At 35.8% G+C, this 19,942-nt stretch overlaps 1 protein-coding gene across 14 annotated transcripts in view; it reads right to left on the reverse strand.

Moving 5' to 3' along the window:
- Positions 1-19,942, reverse strand: part of KIAA0825 (KIAA0825 ortholog) — a 223,119-nt gene that overhangs the window by 166,287 nt on the left and 36,890 nt on the right. For 12 of the 14 annotated variants that reach the window (XM_085214119.1, XM_085214123.1, XM_085214122.1 and 9 more), the window contains 2 exons: positions 15,087-15,255; positions 7,268-7,937 (listed from right to left, as the gene is read on the reverse strand). In XM_085214119.1, the coding sequence (XP_085070245.1) occupies positions 7,268-7,937; positions 15,087-15,255 (839 nt within the window). Of the gene's footprint in view, positions 1-7,267; positions 7,938-10,260; positions 10,404-15,086; positions 15,256-19,942 lie in introns of all 14 variants that reach the window. The other 2 variants (XM_085214130.1, XM_085214131.1) reach the window with 2 other exon arrangements.

Consider the following 19,942-nt stretch of genomic DNA (forward strand, 5'->3'; position numbering starts at 1 on the left):
AGAATACCAAGATATGCTGAGAGAGCAAAATGAACATAATTAGTCGGTGTTTGGTAATTGTAGACATTTGGAAAGGGGAAAAAATAATAAAAAATGTAAAAAACAACAACACACACATAAAAAAACAACACTTGGACTTCCAAAGATTTCAATAAACAGATTCAAGATCCTATTCAGAAAGATAAAAAGAAATTACTTCATTAGGATACAACAATCCATACAATTACAACTCAAAAAAAATCAACAATTTCTTGTTCAGTAATATATAAATAATTTAGAAAGAAAAATTAATGTTTACTGACATTGCTAAATAAACAATATGCTATTCAAATCGTGAAATGGATATCTTCAATATGACAAGGGATCCCTAATAGGATTTCACTGTCACTGTTCACATTATGAGCTTAATAGCAATTTCAACCAACAGCTCTAAGAAGAAGGAAGGTATTCAGGCATGCTACTGGCTTTGAAATTCTGTCAGTTCAATTGACATTTCAGCCACTTACTGTTATCTTACCCCCTACCATAAGCTTAAAAAGTAACAAGCGTAATGCTTTTGTAATCTTTACAAAAATGTCATCCTCCCCCTAGAAACACATTTGTGGTCCTAGGGTAATATGCTCATGTGGTCTTTAAAAGAGTACCTCTTTTTTATTAAAAGTTCTGCTCGCTGTGTTCAAACAGATGGTTTTATTTTCTCTTCAGCACTACTCATATTTCCATTTAATATAATTGTGCAGTAGAAATCAAATAGAATGCTTGCAAGGATAAGAAATAAATAATATGTGACAAAGAGGCTATGGAACACATTATTTCCAACATTAAATGCAAACACATTTATTATGTTTCCCTTGAGAAATAGGACCTTGTTTTGCTTGTCAAAATTTTATAGGTTTCCCAAGGAACAAAAACAATTGCAGAAATCTGCATCATATCTATGCATCGTATGTCCATTCCTTTCCTCTTTTAACTTCCTTTTATAGATTCCTACCCACACTATCTGCTCATTTTTTTTAATTAGGTGACAATGAATCCTGTTAAATATCTCAATACCATATAAAAAGTGGGATCTCTGGTATTTTTAAAGTGAAAAATCTAATTAAGACTTCTGAATTTTTACTCATTACATATGTAGAACCTATGTAATTTTTAGTGATGTCCTTAAGTCTTCTGTGCAGGTTAAATATAGAGAGCATAGATGTACTGCAGTTTCAATTGATACATACTTCTTCCCTGTCTTTCATTGATGGAAAGCACAGGATTTTTCATTCCGTTTGTGTAGAATTGGGAAGATTGAGGCATATATCACCATGCAGAGTGGAGTTCAAGAACTCAGTAGACATAAAGTCTACTTACATGTATGTACCACCCTTTTCCAACAATTGTACCACCTGTTGTTTTCTACAAGTCTGCTATAGCTCTGTTCCTGTATGAGCACATCACTAGGAAGTCTACAGTGACAGAAAGTAGAAAAGGAGATACCAGGGAAGCAGAAATGTAATTGACACACATCAACTACTTTCATCATGCAGAAACAGAAACTGAATATCCATGAAAAGCAAGGAGTTACAGTTTCCGTACCTTTACTTTTGTCTTCAGAATCTCTGAGTTACTATGGCATGTATTGTATTTAGGTCTTTAAACATTTAAAGCTTAAATTTATGGAAAAAAGCTTTTAAATACATTTCCACAATTAAGTTTTAAGCTTTTATGCAAAATGCAAAAAATCTGGGCTATATAATGAAGGTGAACTACTGAGTATGTAAAACTGGATATTATTAACCATCATCCATTCACAGGGGATACTTTATATCAGCACCGCTTACCAGCATTTCAGAAAGATGCAACAGGGTTTCCTAGGAGATAAATAGTAAGTCAAGCAACCACCACACTCTTCCCCTTTAAGAAAGTATAGATTTCAACAATCCTACAGATAAGAAAATACAATGGAAAACCAACTAGAGCACAAGTACTGAAATTTATCTGCTAGAGATAATAAGCAGGACAGAAATCTCAACAATGGTTCAAAGACATAAATATTGTTCATATGAAACAAAGTCTGGAATTATTTAATTTCCAGATATAAACGGGAGAATACATCATACTATCCTACTGAGCCCTAATTATTCTCAGACATAAATAACTGCAGGTGTTTTTTTTTTTTTTTTTGTTTTGTTTTGTTTTGTTTTGTTTTTCATTCATAGTAGTCACTAAACCAGCAGTCACTAAACTAGCAGGTATCAATGCTATTTCGGGATAATTTTTGGTTGATATAATTAAGATCATAGAAGACTGGTTGTAGACAGCAATCTTGGCTCAAGAGATCACAAACAAACTGACTTTAAATGAATTGGAAGGATAAAAGCAAATCTGGAATTATAGTTCTTCATTTCAGAGGAAGGAAATAATAAACGAACGAAAATAAAGATGTGCACACAAACACAGAGAAATAAAATTTCTTCAAAGGTGCAAGCTGCAAGCCTCAAAACGCCTATTTCAAATTAGCTGGAAAGCACGTTGCTGGGATTGCTTTAGGATGAATGACCTCAAAATAGATTTTTCTTATCAAGTCCTTTCATTTAATTGCCCCAAACCAACCCTCATTTCAAGAGGTTACTCCAAAGGCTGTTCCTCTTGTTGGTCACATCTCCACTACACAAGTACAGCTCCAACTAGACAACAATCAGTACCTCTATTCAAGTTCAAATACACACTATACTCAGATTACATGTTCCATAAACACAATTATATTCCTTAGAAGTTCATGAATATTTGAACACCGCAAATGAAAAACATCATAATTGAAATCATGCTTTGCATACATCTTCTTGATAAATTCGGGAAAGCTATACTTGAATTTAGATTTACAATAACATGGTTATATTTTTGAGAAATAAAGAGGAAGAAAAAAGAAAGGAAGCTTCCTGAACACATGAATAAGAGGCTGGTACACTCAGGTAAAAATATTAAGTCTGAATAATAAATTCAGATTTAACTACTTTGTTTTGAAAAACATTCTTAGACCAATCTTCACTGCTTTAGTTTACTTTCACTTTTCAGTACTATTTTCATAAAAATAGCTACTGATTTTAATGAACACATTATGCACTGTATCATATTTTTATAAAAAATCTCATTTAAGATTCTAAAAGTGATTAATGATACAAATATTAAAAATATATCTCCCAGGGGTAAGTGTTATCATATTAGAATTCCTATTCACTTTAAGGGTCTCTGGGAAGTTTACTGCCAGAAGAAAATAATAAGGCAATGAATTTGAACATGTGAAAAAAAAAAAAGAAAATATTCTGAATTTTATTTAATTTTAGTCAAAGGAAATTTAAAGATAGATGGACTAGTCCACATAACGATTTTCTCTCTCTCCCTGTGCATATAAAGTCTACACACATAAAATATACTTTCAGTAGTACATTAGATGTGTACAATATCATGGTTCTTAAGTTTCTTTGGCTGATGTTAAGAGTGATTATTTCTTAATCTAAATGAGATGAAGGATTAAGATACGTCAGCAAATCCTGATTAAACTAGCTTAACATTTTTATAAGCAAAGGAACATAAAAAAGGTTCAGAAAGTAGAACTACAATCCACTTTTAACTGACTTATCACAAATAACTTCTGAGAAATATCACATTTGTAACTGAAACAAAAAATCACGCAGATAAGCTAAAAAAACACCTGCTTGCATGATTAATTACATGCTATTTATGTCAACAAACATGTAACATTTTTAGTTGTGCTATGAAACACCATAACAATACATAAGCTTCTGAAAGAAATATATGTATAGTATGACAAAATACATCAAAAACACAAGATAAAAATATTTCAGAGGAACCCAAGGTAGGAGGAACCTTCCTTGGATATTATTTCCAAAAACTGCCACGAGGAGGACCCATGTTAGATAAAAATTTACTACAGTAATGTAGGTAGCCAAATACGCTTGGCTGTATCCTGCATGGTTAACAGGTTCTAGGGGCACTGATTTACCTAGAAATAGGATCAGGTTATAAAATAAAACCCATCTACCTCCATGAAAGCTGGATGCCAAAGATATTGCGTCTTTTCAAATACCATTCTGCCAGCTCCACTCTCAAATCATCCTCAACCTCAACCCGATAAACAGATACATGCTCATTACACTAGCCAGCAAATAACACTTCTAATTGAACACAAAAGAAAAAAATGTTAACTTCTTACTTCATAAATAGATTGCTATACATGAAATATTTTGAAGATTTATGACTCTGTTAAAGCCCATAATTTTTATTTTCCAGTCAGAAATAGGTCTTCTGTATAAATTTATCTGACGTTTTAGCATTGTTTCATTATTTTCTGTTATTTTTTTTCCTCTTGTATACAGAAGGATCAATTACAGTAGTTCTTAGGAAAAAAAAATCGTATTTCCCTGAGGGTGAACTAAGCAAACACAAAGCTTTTTCTCACCTCTGGGATAACAGTCCCAATCGAATGCCTTAGATTAAATTATTTTGCTCTTTTGAAATGTGTTGTTTTGGTGGTTCCCAAAGGGCAGAGACAACATGAATCAAAAAATACACATTAGTAGTACTGTCTTTCAGCTAAGAAGGAAAAATACCCTTCCCCTCTTCTGTCCATACTCTAGCATGCTTGGTTTTGCTGTTTAATACTCAGCAAACTGGGTATCATTGTCAAGCCAAGCTAATAAAATCATCTTTTAGTTTCAACTATGTACAAATAATTTTAATTATAATAAAAATTACTTAATTATTACTTTAATTATTAATTGTGAGAGGCTGGTAAAAGTATCCTCTGCCTAAACAGAATTAAAGAACAGTTCCTAGCTGGAAAAACCACATGACACTAAGAATCTGTCTACAGGTATAAACATCCCCAAATAGTATTCTGTACAGTTTTTTCCAATGTAGATATTTCCATGTAAACTGCCTTGTAAACACTTGAGTTCCAGGGGAAAAAATGCTTTTTCCTGAATAAGCATAGTACAAACGTAGTACAACCAAACATTTCAAAGAGAGAAATTTCTTACCAGAAAAGACTCTTCACGTATGAGCTCTCATTCAATTAAGTGTTCAATAACAACTACTCCAGAAATGATACATGTATAAATTTTATATATAATAGACATCACTATGGAATGAAATAAGAGGAAAAAAACCTTACCAATCTTTACAACTCTGATCCCTTATTTTACCCTAGCCCGATAACTTCATTACTGTCACTTTGGTAGTTGGTTGATTTTCCTTTCCCCCAGCTTTCCTTGCTGAACAATGCCAGAGGGCCTACCCGTTCAGTCAGCTGGCATCAGCTCTGCTGACTGTGTATTCACACAGCCTCTTCTGCATCCCTAGTGCTCAAGCTGAGGTTAGCACAGGAAACCAAAATATAAAATCTTGTAAGAGATTCAAGAAATTGACATTTTTTTAGACTTCATTGTAAATATTTTTAAAACTCACAGCCCCCAAAGTTTACTTTGCATATTTTCACTTTGTTCTACTGAATTTACAATAAAAACGTATGTTGGAGATCTGTCCTGATAGACACAGAGGCACAGAAAGGTATAAGATGCATCTTGAGACAAAGAATACTTAGGCATACAAAATAACTGTCTAAAAGACTGAAGGATTGATTTCTTACTCCACATAATGCAGAAGCTGTTAATGTGTCTTTTTAGACACTTTTACAGTCACTTTAGTGTCCCTGCCTTAAATGTAAAATAGAGACAGCTAGAGTAGTTTTGAGTTGTTTTGAGACTGAAAGAAAGATTAAATTACCAACTTTATAGAACCATAGAATCACAGAATAATTTGGGCTGGAAGACACCTCAAAAACACATCCGCTTCTGAACCCCGTGCTGTGGGCAGGGCTGCCCCTCACCAGCTCAGCTGCCCAGGGCCCCATCCAATCTGGCCTTGAGTGCCTCCAGGGATGGAGCACCACAGCTTCTTTGGGCAGCTGTGCCAGGGGCCTCACTGCTCTCATAGTTAATTATTTCTTTTGAGCTGCCATAGCCAAGCCATGAGAGAAGTTGGATGCACTCTGGGAGAACAAATGTAAGAGATGGAAACACTGCTGCACGACAACAGCTGGGAGAGAGGGGTGAGAAATGAGCGAGAAGTGGCCACGCAGGCAGCTGGGTCAGTGCTAGAGATTCTCCAGGCATGGAGCAGAAGCTCCCTGCGGCCCAGGAGAAGCCCATGGAGGAGCAAGCTGTCCCTGCCCAAGGGAGGAGATCGTGCTGGTGTTGGAGGGCTGCAGAAGCTGCTGCCATGGGGACCTGTGTGGAGCAGTGCCTGCAAGGTGGGCCCTGTGGTACAGAGCTGGGCTGGGGGAGCTTATGGGAAACCCAAGCAGGATCTGCTTGCAGCAATCACTTACCTTTTTTTGTACCATATAAAGATCTATTTCCTGTTGTTTTTTTTTTTTTAATCTATTATTATTCTAAACTAAGTTTTTCTGTCTTCTGCACTTCTGTGGAGGTCTATGTTTTAGACTTCCATAGTCGGTAATAACCAACTCTTGTATAGAAGAATACTCAAAACTCTGCATTGGAAAAGCAGTTACATAACTTAATGTAATTACAGTATGAAACTTTGCATTCCCTATGACTTTTTTGCAGTGCTCTGATTCCTCCTCTCACAAATTGGCTTGTTATGATTCACCATCGGTGAAAAAGAAAGGACAGAACTAATACACTGATAACAGACTCCTTTACTGCCTTAAACTCCTTAGAACAAGAAAAAATGACCAGGTTCATTAATTCTAACAGTGCTTTTGCACAAATAGAAATGTTGTTTTTTATTTATTTAGTTTTAAAATTAGAATTTTCACAGTAATCTTTTTAGGTCAGCTTTGATCTACAATTTTTTGTCTATTTCATGATTAGAAAACTTGCTAATCAAAATTTTACAAGAGGGGAAGGGTTGTATTTTTTAAAATTTGGTTTAAGTAGTTTCTTATTCTAAGGTCATTTCAGCAGTTGGAATAAGCTGCACTTAAAGAAAAAAGATAAAGGCATGAGAACATTTTCCAGTGAAGTATATCATTGTTTCTAAATAAACAAGTATAAGACACTTTCCCTTACTTTAAAGTCATGTTTCATCACAATTCTCACATGGTCAACTACAATAGTGCATTTAAGACATAAAGCTGGAATTAATAATCTTTGGACTCTCTTTTTGTAGGAAATAAAAAGGTATGTTGAAAAAAAAAAAAATCTAATTGCAATGAACATAAATTATATCTACTAACCGACAGCATGAACTGTTCTCCTATGCTTCTTTGAAATCTTGTTTGCCTTAACTATGTGCAGAGCATTTTCTTTGAACTGCAGCTCACAAAGTCTTTCGAGAAGAACTGTTATTTCTTCAGTGATTGTATCCAGGTAAGTTTCACTAATAAACTTCAGTGATGAAGAAGGATCCATAGTTCCACTTAGTATATAGAAATCCTCTTTTATTATTGTGCATAGTGTGGGTATGGAACTTTGGTAGCCATGAACGACCTTATCAAAATTTGTTTCACCACAGCTAGACAAAACACAATTCTGTAGAAGATCACGAACCATTTTACTCTGCATATTTTGATATTTTGATAATACTTCTGATTCAGGATAAAGAAACAGAAGTTGCTGTATGCACTGAGTTTTAAGCTGCATTTGTTGTTGTGAAGCACTGGGATTTTTCTCTTCTTGACTTTGCAATCTGTTTACTAAAAATCGTCGAAGATGCAGTCTCACATCATCCCAGAGAGATTTCACATCCATTGTTGAATCATCCTCAATGGCATGAAGAGAAGATGTAAAGTCAAAAGACATCCCACTTGGAGAACAGGGAAATGAGACACCACACTGACTAGAGAGATCCAGAAGGAAGTGAAGAATCATTTCTTCTTGATTTTGCTCATTCTTCAGCAACCTTTGCTAACAAAAGTAAATCAGACAGTATTTTAGAAAAATTTTGTTAACTCTGTTAATAAAATCAACAGCTTTATGCTAGAGTACCAATTACTTCCACTGTTAATTATCTTACCAGCAAATAAACTGAAACTAATTGCTCTATAAACAACTGAAATACCAAAGGCTGTTTTCCTATGTATTTATGCTTCAGTCCATTTCTTTGTCTATCTACTCCAATGAACTCACATTCCTCTCCCTATCTTTCTCAACTCAGTTTTTTTCAGTCAGTTTTAATCCACAGTTCAAAGGAAAGCTGAGAAAAATACAGTTCACTAGATAAGACTTGGCAGTTGATAGGGCCTGTCTGTTCTGGTCCACACCACATCTTAGAAAGAAAATTGTATTAAATTAACATTGGCAATGATAATAACAGGTTTTACTCATAAAACTAAGACAGGAATTTATAGAATAAATACTGTTGCCTTCTGTGGTCTGGCTCTGCTCACATCTGAGAGAAAGGCTATTGTAAGCACAAAATAAACTGCCCATCACCCTCTTAAAGAACTAAAAGTGAAAACTTGTGATAAACTGAACAAACTTTGCCCACAGCCCTAGGCCCGCCAAACTTTCATTTGTACAGACCAACTCTTAGACTTCTAGCTGCCGAGAAACAACAACAGATCTCCCATCACAATCACAAGAAAAGTGAATGAAATAGGTTGCACTCTTTAATCTCTGGGTTTCAGGAATCAAGCAGAAAAATTTTAGATAAACCAAGGTGTAGAGGCCCTCTCACTTTGCTCCCACACCTCCCACCACTTCTCTCCTACGTCTTCCAACAAGGAAAGGGTTATGGCAAACAGCAAAAGGATAATTCTTGGATAATTCCTCCTCTCATGTCCTTTATGCTAGCTATAGCCGACTGTATAGAGGGATAAAACAACTTTCAGTGATCTCCCACCCTCAGAACTACTGAATTAGTTAATTCTATTTGCAAGGAATTATTAGTTTTATTTCCTCTCTCGTTCTGAAAGGGAGAGCAATAAATAATATTGGAGTATGGTAGTATTTTAATAATTCTGAAATATAAAATATTCATTTTAACCATTTATCAATAGAATTTTTAATTAATATTAAAAAAGACAAAATTTAGGACAAAAATTTCAGTGTTACTTTTGGATTTTTTATTAATCTTTTCAGTCATAACAATTTTTCAGTATTGGAACTTTTTTTTCTTTTTTTTTTCTGATGATTGAAAACTGTTGAACTTTTAAGAGAAAAAACAATAGTAAAACATTTAAATTAATATCTAGCAATTTTAGAGAAGTGTGAAAAGCTCTCCTTTGAGCCCAGGAAATCTGTGATAACAGTACACAGGAAAAGACTTGCACTTTACCTTGTAGAAGACCACTATCTACTATAGGCTAGTTCCTGTTATGTTAATAAATACATCCAATATTACAAAGATTTTATTTTTAAAGATGTCATTATTTTACGTGGAAGTTATCTCAGTGAAGATGTGTTCATATACATACTCAGCTTTTAATTATTTTGACTTATAAAATAACAAACAGAATGTTGGAATTTCAAGTAATGGAATACTCTTAGTCTTTATGAAGAATCTCTTAGTGTTTCCATGAGTTTACAAATTCTTGAGAATATCAAACTAATATTAAACCTAAATACCGCTCATTAGCCACTGCATATGTGGAACTTGGCATTATTTTTAAAATATTGTTCCAGCAGCTTAAAAGTTAAATGAAATCCCTAACAAAACAGACATACAGGAAGGGGTGTAAGAACAAACAGAAATACTGTCCTGAGGCAAAAGAAAGGCTAATCTTATTGAAGATATATTGTAAGATTTACTTAATTTGTCACTTGCAAGCTTTTATTTAAGTTAACGGAGTAATTAATTCACTGGATGGAAATACTCAGTTAAGAAAGGTCAAACTGTAATAAACTCATTAATGCTGAATTCTACTGCAAACAGTTTAATGCATGTGTTTATGGAGCTAAGGGTTATCTATTGTGAGTCTAACTCCCTACAGAAGGATTGCTTATGCTAATACATACACACTTTTCATCCATAGTCCCATCTATCCAACAGGCTGGATTATCTGAGAAGCTAAGAGCCTGGAAACGCAGACGTCCCAGTTCCCAAGCTGCACAGCTTTTCTTCTGATAATCTGTGTAGCATTAATGTTTCAAAGCTTCTCACACTTCACTCTCTGTTTAGCAGCCTACAAATTTAACTGACCTCTACAGCCCATAGCCAGACTAACATGAGGTCTGTAGACTCTTAGGAAGCTGAAGAACTAGAAAGCAAATTTTGTGTATGACGTACCCAAGGTATTCCAGAGATGGAGACATTTTGGAATTTCCCAAACAAATGCCGCCATCTGGTGTTCAGGTGTATGGCTTGAACTGACAGAAGGTGAACGCAGGGAGTGGACACAGGTGTATAAGCCACCATTGCCATCACTTTTTCTAAGGGTGTTAAGTAAGGATATAAGTAGAGTAAGAAGAGTAACAAAAAACTTTGCAAGTCAGCATGGGATTCTCTCATTTTGTCTAGATCAGGTATGACAAGTAGCAGTCTGACACTCTTGAGCAGGGTGATTATTAACAACAGCATTCTGTGATCACCTGTGTCAGAAAGGGACTAAATCACTTCTTCACCACATGAACATCAAAGACCTGGTATTTCTAGAACATCATAATTTGAAAAATCTTAAATGATACATGGCTATAAATAATGAATCCAGTGGATTCTAAGTGATTGATAGATTAGCAGCCAGTTTCATGAGTCAAAATAAACAAAGTGATTTGAAGAAGCTTAAGCTTTACTCAGAAGAAACCTAAAGGAAAAAATACTGCACCGCTTTTAACTAGATTTCCTCTACCAATACAGAGAATCTCAGTCTAGAGATATTGCAGTCCCACAATGGAACAAAGAAGCAATCCAGAATAATTCACTGGATAAGTGTCATGGTTTTATGTTTTTTGGTTTTGAACATTCCACATCATAACATCATGTAGTGCACCGGGAGTTAAAGTGTTAATGCTCCAATTCTGGGTACCTATCCCTATACATTTATGGAAATCATTCTTCTCATTTTCTGGTAGATCATTGTATGGTGGGGTCTCTTTAGCTCATGATACCTCTTCTCCAAGTGATGCTCCAAACTTTTTACATTCAGGCCAGTCCATGATGGCCTCTACGATTCCTGGACGGCTGAGGTTCCCCACCTGCGCTCGTTGTGTAATCAATGCAATCCACTTACTCCAAGTGGCATCGGTTGCATGATGAGTGGAAGGACACTTTAAACATCCAGTTCAGCACTGGCATTCGAGGTGCTAGAAGGAGCTGTGTTTCAGTACTGACTACTTCAGAAGCAGTCCAAACCCCCTCAGATGCAGCTAAAATCTCCTTCTCAGTTGGAGGTAGCCCTCTTCCGACCCCCTGTACTCTCGACTCCAGAATCCCAGGTCTCAGAGTGGGCCTCAGGTCTCTCCTTAGGTTCTTTGCCACAAACTCCAAATGGGACCTTTCTCTCCAGCAGCAGTGTAGAGGATGCTCTTTACAGCCTGTTTAATCTGTTCAAAAGCCTGCTGCTGCTCAGGATCCCATGTAAACTCATTCTTCATCTGCATCACCTAATAAAAGGGGCTTACAATGAGGGTATAGTTTGGAACATGCATTCTCCAAAAGCCCACCATGCCCAGAAAAGAGACTGTGTCTCTCCCTTGCTAGTGGGTGGAGACATGGCAGCGATTTTGTCAATCACATCTACTGGAATGTGATGATGCCCATCTTGCCACTTTATACCTAGGAACTGAATCTCCTGGGCAGGTCCTTTCACTTTGCTTCGCTTAATAGCAAAACCAGCTTGCAGAAGAATTTGGATTATTTGCTCTCCTTTCGTGAAGACTTCTTATGCTGTATTACCCCACACAATGATATCATCAAAGTACCGCAGGTGCTCAAGGAATCCCTGTTGGTTCAGTACTGTCATCTGCGCACCGTTTTTGTGGCAGTGGGTACCTGTTGCTCTTTTACTCATAGCAACCCACAACAGACGGATCATCTGACAGGCCAAGCAAAACAACAGCTGCTTAATGTTGTCTGTGTCTACAGCATCTATTCCAAAGGCCCATCGATACCTCTTAGGATCCTTGAAATGTCCCCTTCTGAGATAATAGCTAATATACATGGAGCCCCTGGGGCAGTCACAACAGGATGTTTTTGCCAGTTTTTACCAGTGAGGCTTATCTTGGCCTCCAACACAGTCAATTCTTGAGAGCCCTCAGTCACTTCAGAAATATGGATTGATTCTGTCCCTTCATGACTTGAGGGCATCAGAGTGCACTGTGCACCGGTATCCACCAGTGCCTTATATTTCAGTGGTTCTGATGTGCCAGGCCATTGAATCCAACACAGTCCAATAAACTCTATTATCCTTTCCCCCCCCCGACTGAGGGCAGGGCCCCTCTATTCATTACCTGTGGCAACTGGAGCAACCACACTGGTGATTGATCTGCTTTCTAATTCTCCCACCCGTGCTCGTAGTACAGGAGTAGCTTGGTCGTGCCACTTCCTCATGTCTTCTCCATGGTCACGTAAGTAATGCCACAAGGCAATTCGCAATGCAGTATTCCTTACTGGAGCCAGAAAGCATTTGCCTTTAACAGCTGAGATTTTTGAAGGTGCATTTGAGAAGGAGGGTTCATCATCTTTAATTAGTTGGATTTGCATTAGTTTGATCAGCTCCTTCATTAGACTCTTTTGATTATCCTGATCTTCATCAAGAGTTTTGATACTACTACAGGTTTGTCACAATTAATCAGTAGAGACACTTGCTCTTGCATTTCATTCAGTTGGTCCATTATTCGTAAGATGGCGGAAATAGAAGCGTGAGTTGGGGGTAGTTGTTGTTCATAGTTTTGGAGCGTAAGAATCAATTCAAAAACTAAGGGTCTTCTCTATTGGTCCTGGTATCTGTCAAACATTGCTGTTAGTGTGCTGCTGTATTTTTCAGGTGTTGTTGTTGTGAGTTTCTGCCATATATTAGGCGTCATCCTCACTCTCTCAGGTTTGTGGTCTTGATGTGAGTGGTTAGGAACAAAGTTAGGGTCATTCAACATTTCCACCACAGCTATTTCCCTCAAATATAGGATACCCTTTTCAAGCCGTCTTTGAAGGGATATCTTTCCTTCACGGCTATTAACACTCGTTCCCAGAGGATGGCAGCCCCATCCAAATATCTACTAATCCCTCTGTCAATAGCTGGATCTCTGGCAACTAGTTGGTGAGCTTCATACCATCTAGAGACAAGCTACTGGCCCCGCTGTCCCAGCAGCGCAGCAACCAGGAAATGAGAATTTCATTTAGGTGCTGTGAAAACTCCTTTTTTGGGCCTTGGATTTCAATCATCTTCAGAGGCTGACGAGTAGTAATAGAGACTTCCTCTTCATCACTCTCTTCTGCATGTCTCTTAATTTTTCCTTTTGCCTTCCCCGATGATAGTGGTTCTGAGGAGGGCCCCTCACCTGGATCACCCTCCACCTCCTCCTCCACTTCTTCTTTTTTTCCGTTCTAGACACGAGGACACTTGTTTCTATTTCTTGCCTTCGAAAGGGGCAACTGATATTGTTACTGGTGTCTCCTGTGATTGATCAGATTTGACTTGGAGATTTTCCCCTTTGGCTTGAACCTCAGCTCAGAAACTCTCTCTCTCCAGAACAGTATTATATAGGGCGCGGTAAGCACAAGCCAAACCCCAAATAAGTTGTACCTCCTTAGATCTATGTAAGCCGCACAGGCAGTACACCTGGGCTTTCAAGGTCAAGTTTTTCAGCGCAGAAACCTGAGCTACTGATAATGTTTCCTAATGAAGCTCCCCGAGAGCAGAGAGAGAGATTCGTTCTAAAAGCTAAAAAGCAGCTAATGCCTGCATTCTCCACCAAAAACTGTCACGGAGTTAACTAGATCAATCTATGCCCGTGACACAGGGGCAGTAGGCCCCTGGGCCCCTCCGTGGTCCCACACAATGGGAAGGGAAAGGGAAAAGGGACAGGGAGATGGGAGCTGGGCTCAAGGGAGGAAAAAAAAAACCAGCACCAACGATCTATGGATCGTTGTAAAATAAGTAAAACTTATTTTACTAACTATGATATCGGAATGCAAGATAACACAATATAATAAAATCTAATTGAAATTGAGACTAATAAATCAAATAAGATAGGGGAGAGAGAGAGTTCCTGAGACCAAGTAAAACCTGAAAAGCTTGAAATGGCTAGGAAAGCACCCTCCAGCACCCACTGCAAGGCAGTAGGAGAGACCGCCTCACTCAGAAAGGCCAGACCCCATGACTTCCATAATGTACCAGGATAGGTAACTGGAATTGGAGCATTAACATTTTACCTCCCAGTGCACTGCATGATGAAATACTGAAAATTGTGAAATACTGAAAACCAGAAAACATAAAACCATGACAATAAGGTTTAGATTTATTTACACACCTATATATATGCATGCCATACAATCACACACACGTGGTTAACATACAAAATTGTAGGCTGCCATTTACTTAGTTATCACGTTTTCTTGTCTAGTCAATTCAATTCTCAAAATTCCACTTCTTCACCTATATTCTACGATTAACTTTGCATACAAAGTTTGGATAAAAATGACTTCCAAAATCATATATTTTTTTTCCCTGAAGTGAAATGCAATTTCTAAGTAAGTTCAATTGCACTTACTGGAAAAATGGATATAGCTTCTGCATTTCAAATTAGTAAAAGTAAGTAGAAAGGTAATGGTTGAATAATATGTAGAGGACAATTATCAGAAGGATAACATTCATATTGACACATGTGAAAAACAAGCCATAACGTGCCTACTGTAGACTGTAACTTCATATATTTTCATCTACATGTGTTTACAAAACAGGCCTAGCAGTGCCAAATGTGGAATAATCAGTAAAAATATTTTGCCCCAAATTTGTGTGTGTAGGTAGGACATAAGCAGAAGGAAACATAAGCAAATGGTACTAAACTTCATAGTAAAATTTCTGAACTATATTCACCATAGTGAGAGACAAGAAAGAAACAACTCAAACTATAACCAACTTTCCCAAATATTACACTATTCAGTAAAGAATTTTTTACCAGAGTCCTAAGGAACTCCATCAGCTCTCCATGCTGTGTAGATGAAGGACGGAGAGAAACAAAACTGCAGTTGTTTAACCACTGAAGGCAGTCATTTGTGCTTTGTAGTATTTCATCAGTACATATTTCATTTACTTCTGATTGCAGATCTTTAAGACATTGTTCCATGCTAAAAAAAAAAGATATATGTATTGAAAATAAAAGTGTTCTATATATTCTACATCTCAAAAGGAACAACTATTTCAAATTAACGTGTAACACTAGTCCTTCTTAACAAATTACTCTCCTAAAATGAAGCTTGAAATTCCAGCATTAACCTTACAATACATATGTGAAAAAGTTCTCAAGTAATCTTGTACTTTCTAGTAAAGAAATTGGTGAATAAGATATTCCTCAACTTGAGATCTGCTCCTTGGTGCTTAATTAGCTAAAGAAACAAATATAAACTGAATCAGCTACCATATACAAAGCTGAATGTTTGATTCTAGCAATCAGTGGTTCTTTTACAGCACATCAGATACATTAACAACTTCATAAAGACCAACTGACACATCACAGCAAATGCTGAAAAGAATTTTAGAGTCGCTTCTGCTGAGAAATCAGATCTTTTTATCTTGTTGTTATTAGAATAATTTGAAAGAAAACAGTTTGTTTTCAAGTAGCTGATTCACACCCTAAGATTCCTGTCTGTGAAATGATGTGTGGCTGATACGGTAATTATTGTAATTCCAGTTGTAAAAATCACAAGCCTTATATCTGAAAAGATTTCCTTATCATTGTTATGGGCACCTACATAGAAAGAACGAAACAGAAAAATCTAGAAACAATCACATTCTACATCATTTCCTATCAAAATACCTTTTCACTCTTTAAGAACTACTTTTCTTAATAGTAATACTTAAATTTCCATTAGAAAAAATGGTATTTCCTAGATCCATGCAGTCCTATGTTTAAAACAAACGGTACCAACACTTAAGACTGAATTTTGGTTTACTGCAATGAAAAACACAAACTACAATTTTATTTTATTTTGGAGTATTGTACTTATTTATATTCTTTGACCTGATAAATGATATAGGAACTGACGCAAAAAATTAATTTATTTATTCTACCATAGTAGTAGAAATACTACTAGTAAGCACTCAGACGTTTACAGATAAGTACCACTGCCTAATACTTTTAATCATTTTGCTTCCTATTTTCATGACATCAGCCAAACAAGAAGGCGTACTGTACTGTCACTTGCCCTTTTGTTTTATATAGATGAAACATGCTTGTTCTTCTCCATATGCACTCTTAATACTTCAATTAAATTAAGAAAGAGAAGATGAAGAGGAGAAAAGGAGGATGGGAGAAGAGTAAAGATATGAAACCGAGAAACAAATAAAAGTGAATAAATAGGGACAAAAACACAAGGTTAGAGACCTTTACTATTTGAAAACAAATGCAATACAACTAATACATCTTCTTCAATTAGTAACCTGGAGTAAAATATGGACATTTTCTTCACAATAATTTCTCTGGATAGGACGTTTCATTTTCCATACGTTTATAAAAAATGAGATTCACTGTAAATACGAATAAAGAAAAACCTCAAACACTAATAACCCATATGAATTTGTAACAAGAGATGAAAAGCCACTTTACATACTGATTGCTCCAAAAGTAATGCCTCCTATTTATTCCCATTGAAACTATAACATGTACAAAGAGAATAGTAACAGTGTTTGACAGAGGAAATTCTAAGCTACAAAACACTCTTTTCTAATAGTCACCACCATTAGCTGTGCATTTTTATCAGCACTGAACAAGAGCCTGCACGCTGTGCTCATAAAAATCTTCACCAGTGGAGGTCATCCATGGTTACTATCACCACTGCTGAAGCACACCACCTTTGGCCTCACTATGCTCATCCCTACTGTTGGGTATCCATAACTGTTTCACAAGCATTAGTGAATGTCAGTGTCGGTGCCATTTTTTCCTCATGGAGGAATTCAGTGACACACCTTTGCTTCATCCACACTTCCATGTCAGATGCCATTCTGTCAAAGTGCTCATCTGCAGCCATCTGTCACATGGCAACAAAATGTAATAGGATATTGGTGTAAAGGTTCAACCTCCACCACCTCTGATGTTGTGGGCCAACATAATAGAAATAGGAAGCATTATTTTTGGAGCAGCCCTCATATTTTGTCATTTGATAGCACATGTAGCACCATTTTCAGTATGTGGAAGAAGTATTTATTCGATTTGTTTACTAGATTTTCTCCTTATTGAGTGATTTACATTTGATTTTTTTTACAGATACTATAAAGTATATCCTAAATTCCCAATAGTTGCCACATTCTGATCAGCAGCAAAAAAATAAATCACTATCATCCTTACTTTTGGGAACTGATTGTTAGTTTGAATTGTCATTTTTGAAAATCAGTGTAAAACAGTAAGGAAATGATCACATCAAGTTATGTTCTGAGATAAACAGTAGACTGTTTTCCTTTTATGTGCAAGTTGCATAAAACAAATACAATACAGTAATATATAGCAGTAGGTAATGTGAACAAGCTGAATAGATAAAATCCACTGATGGTACATACAGAATGCAATGACAATCGTAAGTACTTAAGTGCAGAATTACTAAATTATTTTGAAAGAGAAAAAATGAAATACATGTAAAGTTCCCAAAGCAATGAAAGCTGCACAACTTCTAAAAACAATTTCATCAAAATAAGTAGGACATTTGGAATAGTTTATTTTCATGTTTAATTGTATTCACTACGAATTATGGTTATAACTGTTGTATGCATAAAGACAAGACAAATGAAAGCTTATCTACTTCACTGAGATGAAGATATCACACTTTACAGCTGCATTACCTTCAGAAACCAAATTTTGTAAATAAAAAGATGGTAATATAGATTAACACTTATAAATACTTGGGTGGCCTGTAGACCACTCTCCATAAGATTGAAGTGAAAATTTTTGGGGATTTCTCTGAGCATCAGTGATGTCAAAATGAAGTGGAGTGAAACAAGTACCTGCTCATAAGGACTTTATCGGGGCACTATCAGGACAAATCACTTCCATGACATACAATCTTTCTCTGCATGTGACCTTGTCAGGTTCCTGATAGGACAGTCCAGGCATGAGAACTAAACTTGATAAAAGACTGGCATTTATCTTTTTCAACTTGTGAAACATGCTCCCAGGACTACGAAGCAAACATCTTGCCTCCTGGAACACCAACTAAGGCCATACTGAAGTGTCTCATTCACATCCAACAGATGATGGCAATGTGCACTGTAAAAGGCACTACTGTTGTTGGTCTCTGCAACGTTCTTTAGTTAAGAACCAATATTTACATTTGTCTTTGAGAAACTGTGGACTATGAAAAGGCTACAGTCTTCACAAGACCAGACATTTTAGCAGTTTTTCTTAAGACTGATAAGGGGATTATGTGGATAAATTTCATTGAACCCTGTGATACTAACCATGATAATTCTAATCACTTTGTTTAATCCTTCTATCTCAGTAAATAGGCTGTTTGTACTAAAACTGTTTTCCATTGAGTAAAAATATTTTCATATTGTTTACTTACACCATACTGTAGCTGAACATGATCTCAAAAATATTGGTATTTCTCACTTTTAAGATTTTTGTCAAAATATAGTATTACATGAACATAATTAATTTTGCATGCTTACTCCTTCAAATTCATTAAATTATTAAATAAAATATTTAGGAATTTGGATACTTTCGGAGAAAAATACAGGTTTTATGTATTATTTGAGTTTAGAAAGCAATTACTTTAAGCAGAAGACTTCCTCCAAACAGGATTAAAATTATTCTCGCTGTACAAGCCAGTATCTAAAGCTTTATGATTTACTGCCAATGTAGAAAATGAGTCTATTTTCAAAATCTGTTGAAGTTTTTAAAAAAATAAAATACATGCTCTTGATCTCAAAAATTTATTTAATGCACATTATATATTATATTCTTAAAACTACAATTGTAAGTAGAGTACATTCAAATTTTTTCCAAATAATTCTTTTTCACTAAAAATTAACTGAAATTACATTTTAATTAAAATTTAAATTTTAATTCAAATTTTATTTAAATAATCTGTTTTTTTTTTTTTTTTTTTTTAAACAAACAGACATAAATCCAGATGAAATCAACTGATAATCAGTATGCAATGATAGGACCAGGAGTTATCTTTGTATCATGTATGGTCAACGGAAAAAATACAACCATGTCTGTACACAGCCCTACCAGTATCAGGCAGACAAAATTTGGAATACAAAAGGGAAATCATTCTTTTTCCAGCTTACTGTAGCTAACCAGGTCTTTGCTCCATTTCTATTGTGTTGCTTGTTGTTGTTTTTCCAAAAGAGTTTTTCTGAAACTCTTAAATCTAGAGATATGACAAGGCATTCAGTGAATTAAATGTCTGAGTTCCAAAGTTAAGACATTGCTGGGCCCAACTAGAAATTCTTTAATTTTTCTATTGAAAATCAGCTTATTGGCACAATATTAGAAAATCTGTGTCTTGTCGAACAGAATTTCTGCATGTTTCTAACAATGGTCACTAGGAGATGCCGGAGGAAAAAAAAAAAAGCAAAAAAAAAAACAGGGAAAAATGTTAATATTTTGCAGAATATTTTCATCATTTTCAGAAGTTTGTGACATAAGGATTTAAATCAGATGGTGTCATAGCTCTCAGATAATTTCTACTGCATTTCCACTTGTCTTTGAAACTATTCAGCAATTCAAATAAAGAAGTAGCCACTGAAATACTAAGGAGTGGAAAAACTAAGAAGAAAATTTAATCTTTGTCTGTTAAAGGTTCTCTTTGTTTG

This window comes from Meleagris gallopavo, chromosome Z (assembly GCF_905368555.1).
Source record: "Meleagris gallopavo chromosome Z, MGAL_WU_HG_1.1, whole genome shotgun sequence".
NCBI lineage: Eukaryota > Metazoa > Chordata > Aves > Galliformes > Phasianidae > Meleagris > Meleagris gallopavo.